Source organism: Podarcis vaucheri (genome assembly GCF_965113315.1).
Source record: "Podarcis vaucheri genome assembly, chromosome: 16".
Lineage (NCBI taxonomy): Eukaryota > Metazoa > Chordata > Lepidosauria > Squamata > Lacertidae > Podarcis > Podarcis vaucheri.
The window spans coordinates 30,508,730-30,523,455 of NC_138754.1; the positions used below are offsets into that span (position 1 = coordinate 30,508,730).

General features: G+C 46.8%; 1 protein-coding gene across 1 annotated transcript in view; it reads right to left on the reverse strand.

Annotated features, from left to right (window-relative positions):
• Positions 1-9,284: 9,284 nt before the first annotated feature.
• PPIL2 (peptidylprolyl isomerase like 2) overlaps positions 9,285-14,726 on the reverse strand; it is a 73,958-nt gene continuing 68,516 nt past the window's right edge. The window contains exon 20 of the mRNA XM_082203301.1: positions 9,285-10,782. Coding sequence (XP_082059427.1) covers positions 10,689-10,782 — 94 coding nt within the window. The 3' untranslated portion in view covers positions 9,285-10,688. The remainder of the gene's footprint in view (positions 10,783-14,726) is intronic.

Below are 14,726 nucleotides of genomic sequence, written 5' to 3' on the forward strand. Positions count from 1 at the left end.
TCTTTCTTTCTTTCTTTCTTTCTTTCTTTCTTTCTTTCTTTCTTTCTTCTTCCCTCTTCTCTTCTCTTCTCTTCTCTCTCTACACTAAAGCCAAAACATAATTACAAAAGATAATGGCAATTGGACACTTTTGGACCTTGACACAACATGGATGCTGTGTAAAAGCTGTTAGCAGCTCAACGTTTAAGTTACCTAGAGAGATTAGACAAATGCAAGGAGGATGAAGCTGTGTTCCATTTCCACTGTTGGGAGGGAGGCAACTTGCGTCTGAATGCCAGATGCTGGGAAATCACAAGGGGGACAAACAAAGTTGCGCTCAATTCGTGCTTGCACACTGGCCACACTGAGAACAGAATGCTGGACTGGATGGGCTATTGGCCTGATCCCAGGTGCCCCAATGGGAAACCTGCAAGCAGGACTTGAGCTCAATAGTGCTCTCCACTATTGTGGTTTCCAGCAACTGGCTTTCAGAAACATTACTGCCTCCCCAAAGGCCAAATGTGGAGAAAGAGAATACCTCCATAATGGCTAGTAACCATTGATTGCCTGATCCTCCAGGAACTTGTCCAATCTTCATTTAAAGCCATCCAGGTTGGTGGCCATCACTGCCACCTGTGTGAGAGAGAGTTCCTTAGTTTATGTGCTGTACACTTACTTAATTTTAGGGACGTGGGTGGCGCTGTGGTCTAAACCACAGAGCCTAGGGCTTGCCAATTGGAAGGTCGGCAGTTTGAATCCCCGCAACGGGGTGAGTTCCCGTTGTTTGGTCTCAGCTCCTGCCAACCTAGCAGTTCAAAAGCACATCGAAGTACAAGTAGATAAATAGGTACCACTCCGGCGGGAAGGTAAATGGTGTTGCTCTGGTTTCGCCAGAAGTGGCTTAGTCATGCTGGCCACATGACCCGGAAAAACTGTCTGCGGACTAACGTTGGCTCCTTCGGCCCGTAAAGTGAGATAAGCGCCGCAACCCCAGAGTCGTTCGCGACTGGACTTAACTGTCAGGGGTCCTCTCTCTCTCTACTTGATTTTATTCTGAACCTTCAAACAACCAGCTTCATTGAACCTCCATGAGTTCTAGTATGATGGGAGTTCATGAATAGTTGGCAGCGACAACTGGAGGATTGAGCCAGTGTCTACTTGAGGGATTCCCAGAGGCATCAGTCGGCTACTGTGGAAGCCAGATGCCGCACTAGATTCCAAAAGAGCTCTTCAACATTGCTCTGATGCTATAGGGTTCTTCCTACATTTTTAGGATTTAAACTGCTGTGACCCTCTTGAGTAACCCGTTCATGATAAGTATCTTTTGCTGTTATTTGGTTGGCTCTTGATCACATAAATTATTGCCTTTTGGGACAAGGAGGTCTTTGGCATGATTAAAATTTGCCGGAACTGAGCTCTCACAAAAATAGCTAAAAGCATTAGGGAAGAGATTTTAAAATAAAGCCGCTGATATGTTTATAACACCCTTATACAAATCTATGATGCGGCTATACTTAGAATATTATAAACGGCTCTGGGTTGCACCATTTAAAAATAAAATAAATCTGTTTCACTGGAAAAGGAACAGAAACGATCAAGGAATCAGAGTGCCTGTCCTATCAGAAAAGGCAACAATATTTGGGGCTTTATTTGCTTAGAAAGAAAGATAGCCGCAATAGGAAGTTTATAAAACATGCAGCGGATGGAGAAATGGCCTTCTGGACAACAGCTTTCATCACCCCCCTGGTCATTTTCCATGTTTGTTGAAGCTAATAGGAGTTGTAAGTCACCAACATCTGGAGGGCCAGAGGTCCCCCACCACCACCAACCTATCCTTATTTTGAAAGAGGAGCCAAGAAATTAATGGAGAAAAAGCTGCTGGTGATTAGCCATGTTTGCCAAATGGCACTTCCAGATTCAACAGTCTCATGCTCCTGAATGCCAATGGCTGGGGAGGTGGCAAGAGATGGAAAGAGCTGTCCTCTTGGCTGCCCTGCTGATGCGCTCACCAAAGCCATCCGACCGGCCCCTGTGGGAAGCAGGAAGCTAGATTAGGAGGCCTCTTGGGTCTGATTCAGCCGAGTGGCTCTTATCTTAGTTCTGTATCCCTGTGGTTAGAATGTACGTAGGTGGCCACCCAGACAGCTGGCTGTGGACAGAAGCAGCACGGATTGCCCTGTATGGAACCTTGGCCTCCGTAACAATTTGTGGTGTGGGAGGTGCGCATGTTGGTGTGAAAACAGCTTAGGCTCTTGTGAAATCCAAGGCACCTCTCTGCTTGTTTGCTTTCTCTTCTGTAATCTTAATGGATGCTATCAGCTTTCAGGAGGCATCTCTTCCCCATTGGGGAAAAAATTCCCCTGGAGCTCCATCTGCTGCATCCATCACATTGTCAAGATAGCGGCCAGCTTGCTTTGCACTTCAGTCTTTTATCAATAATTTCAATGGATTTTTATGCAAACCGCTTTGAGGTTTCGGCAGTTGTAAAAGGTAAAGGGACCCCTGACCTTTAGGTCCAGTCGTGACCGACTCTGGGGTTGTGGCTCTCATCTCGCTTTATTGGCCGAGGGAGCCGGCGTACGCTTCCGGGTCATGTGGCCAGCATGACTAAGCCGCTTCTGGCGAACCAGAACAGCGCACGGAAACGCCGTTTACCTTCCCGCTGGAGGGATACCTATTCATCTACTTGCACTTTGACGTACTTTCGAACTGCTAGGTTGGCAGGAGCAGGGACCGAGCAACGGGAGCTCACCCCGTCACGGGGATTCAAACCGCCGACCTTCTGATCGACAAGCCCTAGGCTCTGTGGTTTAACCCACAGCGCCACCCACGTCCCTTTTCAACAATTGAGCACCCTACAAAATTCTGTTAAATAAATGAAATGAAGAGACAGCACCACCCCTGTGTGCAAACGCTCATGTACGAACGAATTTGCTGTTATCAAAGCTCTCTTTGTATTTATCGAAGAGATGATTGAATTGGGTGTCCAGTTCTAGGCTCAGGAAGCATGGTGGCGAAGGCCTTGGCCAGCAAACCCATCTCAGTAGATGCATGACATAAAATTATTTTTTTGCCGTCTTTCTTGTTATTTAACTGTACGTGAGCATGCACTGGAGAATGAGAGAGAGAGCGCACATCATTTTAAAACCACATCTTATGTTTCAGCCAATTTAGGCTTTTATGTTTGAATGGCATATACACTGGGTCGTAATGTCTCAGAGAAATCACCCTGATCTTCCCATCAGTCTCCCTCCCTCCCTCTTTGTTTTCTATTTCCAGCAGAGTTGTTATCATCCTCATCTTTGGGGAGGGGGAATATTGGGGGGGGGGGAGCGCAGCAAAACAATACTTCCTTTGGCGCCTGTTCCCAGAGGAGTGAGGTCATCCTCAAAGGCAGCAGTTTTTCAGCTTGGTGGAAGATGACAGAGATTGGATTGATTCATGCCACATGTTAGGCTGAAACAGTGAGCAAGACATATACACTGGACTGCAACAGTGGCTTATTATGACCTGATGAACCAGAGGCTATAAGCAAACAGCCTGGGCAGAAACCAGGCGAGGCCTTTGCGGACAAAAGCTTTTGGTCCTTGCACATGGCAGATGATGGCCATTGACCATCAAGTGAAGCCAAACAGACCAAAAAAACCACACTATTGCATTTGCTCCTTTTTCTGTAATCGCTTGTCCCAATCTCCTCAAAGGCTTCCCTCGCAGCTTCAGGAAGATGCAGGGGGTTGCAGCACGGCCCTTAGTCCTGTGAAGTGCCAGTTGTGAGGAACAAGCAAAGTAAGCAGTGGCACACTTCGATTAATTTGGGACCATAGATTTTGAATGGTCTTGTGTGGGACCAGGGTGGGTTGTGGGAGAGTCTTTAGGTAGTCAGGCAGGAACAGTCCTGGTTGAAGAGGGGAGCAGAAGTTCTTCTAAGTAAATACCGTATTTTTCGCTCCATAAGGTGCACCAGACCATAAGGCGCACCTAGTTTTTAGAGGGGGAAATTTAAAAAAAATATCCCCCTCCCCCCCGGCCAGCAATTCCCCCACCTCCCGCAAAAGCCCACAGGAGCCGCGCACCCTTTAAGGAGCGCACGGCTCCTGCGGGCTTTTCTACGAGGAGGGAGAAGGGACTGTCTGGCCGCGTCAGTCCCTTCTCCCTCCTGGGGAAAAGCCGGCAAGAGCCATGCGGAGCTTGTGCGCGGCTCTTGGGGGCTTTCCCTGCCTGCCTCCCCCCTGCACTTACTCCATAAGACGCACACACATTTCCCCTTACTTTTTAGGAGGGAAAAAGTGTGTCTTATGGAGTGAAAAATACGGTAATTTTAAAATGTGGTCATCTATTGCGCCTACCTTTGAGGACCCCGTTCATTATCAGTTCTTTGTCCCTTCCCCCCATCCCCACAGCACAACTGAAAACAAACCATTGGCATCTTGATCATCCAGATTCAGTTTGATAAACCGGACCTTAGTACTTTCCACTCTACAGTCAGTGAGTAAGTGTGTGTTGAGAAAGTTAGAAAGTTTCATAGCTCAGTGGCAGAGCATTTGCCCTCATGCAGAGGTTCCCTCGTTCAATCCCCAGCATCTCTATAGGCAGGGCAAGAAGAGACCTTGCCTGAGAACCTGGAAAGCCGCTACCAGACTGTGCAGATAATACAGTTGTACCTTGGAAGTTGGACAGAATCCGTTCTGGAAGTCCATTTGAATTCCAAAATGTTCGGAAACCAAAGTGCAGCTCCGATAGGCTGCAGGAAGCTTCTGCAGCCAATTGGAAGCACCGTCAGATGTTCAGCTTCCAAAAATAGTTCACAAACCAGAACACTCACTTCCGGGTTTGCGGTGTTCAGGAGCCAAAACATTCAAGAACTAAGCTGTTCTTAGAAAACCAAGGTGCAACTTTACTGTTAGAAAGGCCAATGCTCTGAGTCAGTGCAAGGCAGCTTCCTATGTTATAGGGATATTTAAGTAATTGGTTTCCCCATGACATCTATGATTTGATCAACGGGGGGAGGGAAAGCACAGCAAAATTTCAAGAGTGCCATAGTTGGGTATATAATTCTGTAAGGGAAACAGGAATATTTGTCTTTTCTTTCTTTCTTTTTACTTTGCCCTACTTCCATAACCCAGTAACATTACTGTCTGTACTTCCCTTCCCTCTGATCTCAGAGTTTGCAGTCATCTACCTGCAGAACCCTGTATATGCATAACCTGCAAACTGAGGATGACACTTCATGCATCTGATTCTTGTCCACAGAAACCTATGCTACAATAAACTTATTATTCAGAGTTTTGTGTTGTGAACCACCTTAAGATCTACGGGTATAAGGCAGTATAAATTTTTTCTAATGATGATGATGGTGATGATGATAATAGCAGCCACTATTAGGAGTCTTCTGTGGGCAGAATACAGCTTTTATGAAACTATGGTTGGTCACCTTGAGCCCCCCCCCCCAAAACTATCAGACATAAATGACTATGGTGAACAGATGGCGAAGCCTTTTCAGTGGTGGTACCCAAATTCCTTCCTATACATATTTTGTTCTGACAAACGGCATGGAGCAGCTTAAGGTGTCAAGAGCTATAACCAATGTTCTGTCTGCTAGCGCAAAAGTCCTAGTGTCAGGGGAAGACAAGGATAAAGGTGGCCCACTAAAGGAATCCAACTCAGCTTTTGCACTGCCGAAGTTTGCAACAGCTGATTCTTGTGCAATCTGTTGCACACTATTTTGATGATGTACCTGCTTTTTCCCTTGCATAACAACATTGCATCAGAGCAACAACTATACCAACAGGCGACTTTAACATAATGCTGCACTGGATACAACACAGAGTGATCGTTGGCCCAGTAGCAGGGCTAACTTCAGCTACTTTTCTTTCCACAGATTGAGGAGGAGGGCCCGACAAGCAATGAGGCAAGCATGTAAAGGCACCATGCATATTGATGGTGCTTATATAAACAAAGGGAACAGTGTTCTCCTGTGATCTGTGAACAGGGCTTAAGATAGACATGACCTCCTGAATAATGATCCCCTGTAGCGTTACTCCACTGCTCACTTGAATGTTGTTGCTTTAAAATATAGAGCCAATTTTGGAGACTACAGTGCCAGCGACTGTATCTCACTGGAGCCCCAGCCCCACCCTCCAGTCATGTTTTGTTGAAGTACCTTTAAACAGGAACTCCTGATGCACAAGTTAAGCAGGCAATTTTTTCCCTGGCACAGCGGTAGTAATAAACACCTGCTATGCCAGCATTTCCCAAACTTGGGTCACCAGCTGTTGTTGGACTACAATACCCATCATCCTTGACCACTGGTCCTGTTACCTATGGATGACGGGAGTTGTAGTCCAAAATCAGCTGGAGACCCAAGTTTGGGGAACCCTGAGCTAAGCTCAGGCTGCAGTTAAGCCCTGGAATATGAGGCCATCTGAAGTAGAATTTATGGCTTTCAAAAGAAAGACAGTCACATGTTGTGGCGTCACTGTGTTGTCACGTAAGCAAGTGACTCATGAACAAGTCCTCATGAACATAGTGCCTGAAAGTGTCACCAATTAGGGTAAGAAATGGTTTCTCTGCCAGCTTTCATCCCTTCCCAACCCTCTTTTGTTTAGCTGATCAATGATTTTGAGTGATAGGTTCTAAAGTCACAGGGAAAGAGGCACTCCCTGTCTTCTTCAAGATAACTATTTCCTCTTGCATGTCCAGCCACAAATTGAAAACCAATCTGCAGCAAACAGAATTAATTGCTTTTCTTTATAAACTCTCTCTCTCTCTCTCTCTCTCTCTCTGTCTGTCTGTCTGTCTTTTGCTTCATACATCTGGGTGATTCTGTATTCAGTTCCAGGCAGCAAGCCTCTTGTCTCAGAAGCACTTTTGATGTAGACAGTTTTGATTTCCTTTTGCTCATCAGACCTTTGCTCCTGCTAAAACCTGCTTTTTCCTTTGTAATAGTGCTGTCCGTTTTTAAAGCACTGGTTTGGCTTATATACTGTAATTACTGCATCTTCTGTTCAACCCTGATATATTCTACCCCCTGCTCCCAGGAAGCCACCTTCTGTGAGGACAAAGGAGAACAGGAAAAAAAGTGTGCTTGTTACAGTTTTTGGGAGGTATTTGATGTGAGGCTCTCCAAAGCAGTAACTTTCACAAGCAACGACACACATCTCTAGAGTGATGACAGATGACCAAGCAGTGATTCCTTCTCTTTGGGGTTGGGATCAGTCTGGACTGCTGCTCAGAGGACAGGTGAGCAACTAGGCATCTTGGGTCCAGGATACCTCTAACCTCTTATAGCCCTGAGGTCTACAGGGGAGTCACTGTTTGTGGTCCCTCATAGCTCCGATGAATGACTTGTATGTACCAGGAGCCATACTTTTAGAAATGTAGGCTCCATTTTATGGAACTCCCCACCGGCTGAGGCCAAGCAGGCTCCCACTCTGTTGTTATTTCCAGGCATTTAATCAGAATTCATTTTAAACCATCTTTTCCCATTTCCAAGTACTGCATTCCCTGCACACAATTTGGATGCAGTACAGGCAATTCCCAATTTAAGCGGGGTTACATTCCAAGGCATCACACGTTTAGGTGAAATTGTGTATATTTGAAAAGATTCCATCAACAGTATCCCCGAAAAATTTTACACGTCACTTGGGAAGACAGGTAAACTAATGCCAGTGCCAAAGCAATGATTCTTCAACATCAACTTCGTTGGACTGGTCATGTTGTGTGGATGCCTGATTATTGTATTCCAAAGCAACTACTCTACAGTGGAACCTCGTGTTACAGATGGGATCCATTCTGGAGGCCCGCCCATAACCCGGAACTGACCAAGCCGAAGTGCTGCGTCTGTGCGCCGTGCGATTTAGCGCATGTGCAAGCAGCAAAACCTGGAAGTAACCCATTCCGCGAGACGCAACATGAAAACATGTAACCTGAAGCAGATGCAACATAAGGTATGACTGTATTCCGAACTTACAAATGGAAAGTGTAATGCTGGTGGTCAACAAAAGAGGTTTAAAGACTCTCTCTCGGCAAATCTTCAAAGATCTAGTATAGACACCAACAACTGGGAAACACTGGTCTGCGATCACTCCAATTGAAGAACAGCCTTTACCAAAGATGTCATGGGCTTTGAAGACGCTTGAACTCAGGACAAAAGGGAGAAATGTGCTAAGAGGAAGGTACGCTTGGCAAACTCTCACCGTGATCAACTCCCGCCCAGAAACCTATGTCCCCACTGTGGAAGGATGTGTGGATCCAGAATTGGCCTCCACAGTCCCTCACGGTTTCACTGTTAAAACCGTGTTCATGGAAGACAATCTTACTTGGCTACGAGTGATCACTAAAGAAGAAGATAGCTTTTAAGTAAACAGTAGCAACAAGCTTGGACTAAAGGCAGTGGACTTTTCTGGTGTACTAGGATCCTCACACCAGCCACCCAGAAGGCCAGCTGTTGACACTTCTTGTCTCTGCTTTGAACACACACACAGCAAATAAACTGAAGGCTCCATGTTCATCTTTTCAAACAAGGCTGAATTCCTTATAGAGCTGCAAACCATTTCCTCAAAAGAAATCAAGGCTCCAGTAAGAATCTTAGAAAATATAGGTGACTCACTTCCTGGCAAGCCAAACAAAAGAGTTTTGGCAGGGTCCTGGAAAAACTGAACGGGAAAGCAGGAAGCAAATGAAAATTAAAATCTTTAATGGGGGGAAAAACCGTATCACAGAAATTGTCCTGCTACAATTTTGTGTCAAGGGGACTTGATGTTTTCTTTCTTCATAAACAAGGTGGTACTGCGATATAAAAAGTTATTTTCTCAAGCAAGAGGTCCTCACTTCTTGCCAAGGGATGTCAGCTGATCAGACCAAGCAGTAGAAGTAAATACTCCAATGTGTCTGGCCAGGGTGCTGCTATGATGATGGTTGTTAGTGGATGGAATTCGGAGCCAGTCTTTTAGCAGCAATCCCTGTTGCTCAGTCTGCAAAGATCATTTAAATATTCTAGGCTGGCTCCCAGGGAGGGTGTGGTCTGTACATCGGAAGTGGAGGACTGGCCACTTTACTTGGGCAACTTTCGCCAAGAGGTGGTTTCACTGCTTTTGGATACTGGCCCAGGTAGCACATAACAGTAACCCATCATTAGCAACTTCTGGTAACCAAAACCAGTTCACTCCTTTTGCTCCACCCTGCCAGTCTAGGGAAGAAACGAACCACAAAGCTTGATTCAGTATTATGTTAGAATCAGCACTCAGTTTGTTTCTCCCAGAGGGGACAAGGCAGAACAGAGAGGAAGTGACTAAGCAGCACACTGCTTGTTCAGAGTAAGCCATGGTTTATTACTGACTACGGTTTACTGTTACATGTGAACAAGACCAATGAGTAAAAACAAATGTAATGAATGACAGTCTAGCTAGCGTCTTTCTTTTATTACAACTTCCTGCTAACAGCGAGCCCTTTTGATTGATTTCCTGCAATCCAGACAGCTAGAAAAGTTGCACATATTTGTGCCGGTGGTGGTGGTGATGCTTCTTTTATTTACCTATAAATATAATTTTTGAATTATATGAAAATAGAAATACATATATACATAAGCAAACTTGTCTCCATTGGACTATAAACTGGCATTTGGCATTCACTCAGCCAATGCTTCTAAGCAATGTGGGGCTCCAGACACACCTTAACTCTGCCCGTATTTAGCAGAAAGGGCAGAATGCGGATTGCACAGAAATGCACACGGTGACTGCCGGGCGGCCGTTTTTGTAAATGAGGATAGTAGGTTTAGGAGGGGCTAGCTTCAAGCAGAGAGAAGGCTCAAACTGCTCCTTGCTGACCGATTCCTCTCCAAATGGCATCTTCTAGCTGATTCTCCTCCTAAGGGTCACCCCAAAGGGTCAAACGCAGTTGGAGGGAACTTGCAAATGATTAAAATGGTGGGCAAAGGAGTGAGCAAACCCTCCAGTCTGGTCCCTGTGCTTCTTAAAGTGAGAGGTCATTTTTCTGTGTCCTAACTGGGCTGCAACCTCTTCATGCTGCACATCAAAAACGAGGGGGGACAGTGGAGCTTCAATTTGTGCCTGCAAGCAGAAGTTCTGAACTGAACTGATGAAGATCCCTCCGTCAAACCTGGTAGCTCGGAACTGTATTCCTAAGAGAGAGGACGCTGGACAGCTGCAGCTCTGTTACAATCCCAGAGCCCACAGAGAGAAGGGGTGGATGCTTCTAAGCAGCAGTAAGGTTGCTCTCATACAGTGCAGTGGGTAGTGTGAAATGGAGGGCGGATGCTCAGGCGGTGTTTACAAATTAAAACTGGGAAGGCGTAAAGGGTTATGTGTCTCCTGCAACAAGGGTACAGCTCTAATGCTCTCGCCGCCTCCTCTGAAATCTGGCAATTACCCATTTAAGCCAGGAATAGAACCTCACTCATTCATCTGTTTTTAGCATCCTCTCGTGTTCTGCTGATAAATCTGCTGAGCAACAAAGCATTAAGAGTCCTCCTCGAATTAGGGAGCCCAGCAGCTCACGGAAAAAGCAAAGCGGTTCTTCCTGAGAAGGGCTCGAGAGAGAGAGAGAAAGGCCAACGAAATCTGACTTAAACCATGTTAGGAAATTGTCTTGAACTGGTTGGGTTTCGTTTTCTTTGCCTGCTGCAGGAGAGATGTACAACGTGGGCTTTCTCTGTCCAGAGTCCAGGCTGGTTACGGTTGGGTTTTTGGTCCCTACCAGGAGCTGAAGTCCCCAAAGCCTGTGCTCTTCTTCTCTTTCTTGGCAGCTGTGCTGGTGGACGGCCCGTCATCTTCAGCCACTCGCTTCCTGTAACAGAAACCACACTGGTCAGGGCGCAGGCTGCGAGCCTAACCCCACCCGCCTGGGGAAATGAACCCCAGTGAGTTCAACCGGACTTCCTTCTGAGTGCATGCAGCCAGGATGGAGGGCAGGCCTTTTTATTTACATCTTCTGCCCCACCCATCAATCCAAAGAGCAGCACTCCTCCCTCCTCTTGATCCTCACAACCATCTTGTGAAGCAGGTTAGGCTGAAAAAGGGTGGCTGGTCACTCGGTACTGTTCTGTTACTGCACAGGGTGTGTGAATCTGGGCCTCCCCAGTGAAACCACCGTGTGGGTGTGGCTTTCCCATGAACACATAAAGCTTTTGTATAGTAAGACGACTTGTTCACCCAGTCTCCTACCGTCCAGTGGAGCATCTGAACACTTGCGAGTCCTCCAGATGTTTTGGACTACAACTCCCATCAGCCGCAGCAGTTATGCCGTGTGGCTGATGGGAGTTGAAGCCTAAAACATCTGGAGGGCAGCAAGTTGGCAAATGCTGGTCTACTCCCATCAGCAGCACACTCTATGGAGTCCCCCACAAAAAGTCCACCTGAGATTCATTTTTTAGTGTGATGCTGGGGACTGAGCCTGCCGCCTTCAAAGCGGAAAGGTTGGGCTCTAACCCTTAGCTATGTCTCAGTCCCCACTGCCATCTGCTCAACAGCAGAGTACTGACCTCTTCTCTTGCTCAAAAACAGGAAGAACCTGAGGTACTGTTTGCTTTTTAAAAATTATGTATTTCGTAGATTTATATCCTGCTTTTCGACAAATAGTAACAATAATTTTTTTTATTATTTGTACCCATCTGACTGGGTTGCCCCAGCCGTTCTGGGAGGCTTCCAACAAATATAAAAACATCCAATATTAAAAACTTCCTGATACAGGGATGCCTTCAGTTGCACAGTCATTTATCTCCTTGACATCTGATGGGAGGGTATTCCACAGGGATGCAACTCCTGCAAAGGCCCTCTGCCTGGTTCCCTGCAACTTTAATTCTTGCAGTGAGGGAACCACCAGAAGGCCCTTGGAGCTGGACCTCCGTGTGGCTAGCAAGTCTGGGTGGGTGTTGGCCTTGAGCTGGCCAAGAATACCAGCTGGCCTTGGAAGCCCCAATGTATTGCAAAGCTGAGGCTGCTCTCGTCTCACACTCCACCCTACTCTTAGTGCCTTTGCTCAGGGAGCAAGCAGTGCTGGGTTACCCAATGGGCAGACAAAGTAGTTGCTTAGGGCACCAGCGAAGCAGGAACACACACACAAATTGAAAGGATTTGGTATTTTTTTTAAAGCACCAGTATGGATATCATGGTGAAAACCAGAACTTTGTTAGACTTCCTTATACTCCATTGTGCCGTCTTTCCCCATTTCCCCCTGTTCTCTTTTTATCGTTATGTATCCCCACTGAAACCAAACCAAAAAAGAAACCAAGGGGCCATCCTACCAATGTAGATTTAAAGACTGTGAGGAAATTGGTAAAGCACAAGACTCTTAATCTCAGGGTCATGGGTTCGAGTGCTACCACACTGGGCAAAATATCCCTGCATTGCAGGGGTTGGACTCGATGACCCTCGGGGACCCTTCCAACTCTACAAACTATTCTATGAAATCAGATCCCATCATGGGTTGCGTATAACACGAATACATATGTATTTTGGCACACGCATCAAGTCTCCTGTCATTTCAAAAAAGTAAAAAGTTGTCTTTCCGTTTCTCGTTGGGTTCATTTTGAATTACAAATGGGGTATCGTAATCTTTTCAGTGCTTAAAAGGTAAAGGGACCCCTGACCATTAGGTTCAGTCGTGACCGACTCTGGGGTTGTGGCGCTCATCTCGCTTTATTGGCCAAGGGAGCCGGCGTACAGCTTCCGGGTCATGTGGCCAGCATAACTAAGCCGCTTCTGGCGAACCAGAGCAGCGCACAGAAACGCCGTTTACCTTCCCGCCGGAGCGGTACCTATTTATCTACTTGCACTTTGACGTGCTTTCGAACTGCTAGGTTGGCAGGAGCAGGGACTGAGCAACAGGAGCTCACCCTGTCGTGGGGATTCGAACTGCCAACCTTCTGATTGGCAAGCCCTAGGCTCTGTGGTTTAACCCACAGTGCCACCCAAGTCCCACTTTCAGTGCTTAGGAACTCTTGATCTGTGTGCAACGGTGGATTTCCTAGGAAAGGCAGCAGCTAAACCCTTCAGCTCCCACCACCACCCACCCCTGCTATTCCTGACTCCTCCTGAGGCTGCCACCATCTTCTGCTCACACTCACAGTCGTCTAATGACTAAGTGCCCAAAGGGGGGCAGGCTATGGACTCCGAATGTTCCTCGCATCAAGCCACACTCTCCCCTTTTAAAAAACGGAACTTAAGACTGGAAGAGAGGAGTGAAAGAGAAGCACGCCAGAGGAGCCAGACTCCCTGCGAACAGGCATCAATTATTTTCCCTCCGCATCTTCATGGCAAACCAAGACTGGAGGAGAAAAAGCAATTTTAAACTCAATGGGCTCCTGGCACGGCTTTGTATCAGAGGCAAGAAGCAACATCGGTCAAAGAAACATCACACCTTCGCCTCAGGCTGTTTGTCTTCAACTGGTGGGCCCTAGTCTAATCTAAAGTGGATCACATCAGGGTAACTGCCATCAATTCTCTCTCGTTCACTCGCTCAAGTTTTTCCCCTCTCTCATTCGCTCGCTTTTTATTTTTTAAGGGAAGGAGAAAGAGGCAGGAGGAACTTTGGTGAAAATGGGCTCTCCTCTGCAAACCTCCCCAAGTGTTCCAGGCATTTTAATACTTTATAGTGATTTACTGGGATGAACCCTTGAGCCAACACTATCGTGAGGGAAAGGGGAGACAGGGAGGCCCACCCCTTCCGCTCCACTCAGCTGCCATTCGCCTCCTTCCATCCAGAGATGGGCATCTACAGCGATGGAGGAACCATAAGTCCTAGATTCCCAGCTTGCTTTCTTTTAAAAGTATGTTTCTAGGACCCTCGTACCTACGGGACCGCCTCTCCCGGTATGCCCCACGGAGGACCTTAAAGTCCATAAATAGCAACACCCTAGTGGTCCCGGGCCCTAAGGAAGTTAGATTAGCCTCAACCAGAGCCAGGGCCTTTTCAACACTGGCTCCGGCCTGGTGGAACGCTCTGTCTCATGAGGCCAGGGCCCTGCAGGATCTGATTCTTTTCCACAGGGCCTGTAAGACAGAGTTGTTCCGCCTGGCCTTTGGCTTGGAGTAGATTTGATTCCCTCCCCCTCTTTCTTTCTCCTTTTTCCTCCTGTGATGAGGCTGCATTTTAATGTTTTAATGTTGTATTTTAATCTTGTTTTTAAGTTGTACTCATTCAACTTGTTTTTATTATTGCTTGTTAGCTGCCCTGAGCCGGGCCTTGGCTGGGGAGGGCGGGGTATAAATAAAAAGTATTATTATTAGTAGTAGTAGTAGTAGCAGTAGTAAAGCTTGCGATACGAGACAGGAAATGTTCTTATTTTGTGTGCTTGAGAGAGAAAATAACCTGCTGATGTCAGGGACTGTGCTGAGGAGGGCGGCAATGAGGAGGAACGGTGGGAGCCTCCCCCTGCTCCTGAACAGGATCCTGAATCTTCCCAGGAGCAGTGGGACAGTACAGATTTGGAACAGTGGAATGCAGAGGGACATAGTTCAGAAGACAGAAGAACTGGGTGGTGAACAGCTAGGACATGGGTAGGCAACCTAAGGGCTGTGGGCCGTATGCGGCCCAATCGCCTTTTCAATCCGGCCCGCAGACGGTCTGGGAATTCTACATAAGTAGAATGTGTCCTTTTATTTAAAATGCATCTCTGGGTTATTTGTGGGGCATAGGAATTCATTCATTTCCCCCCCCCTTCAAAATATAGTCCGGCCCCCCACAAGGTCTGAGGGACACGGGACCGGCCCATGGCTGAAAAAGGTTGCTGA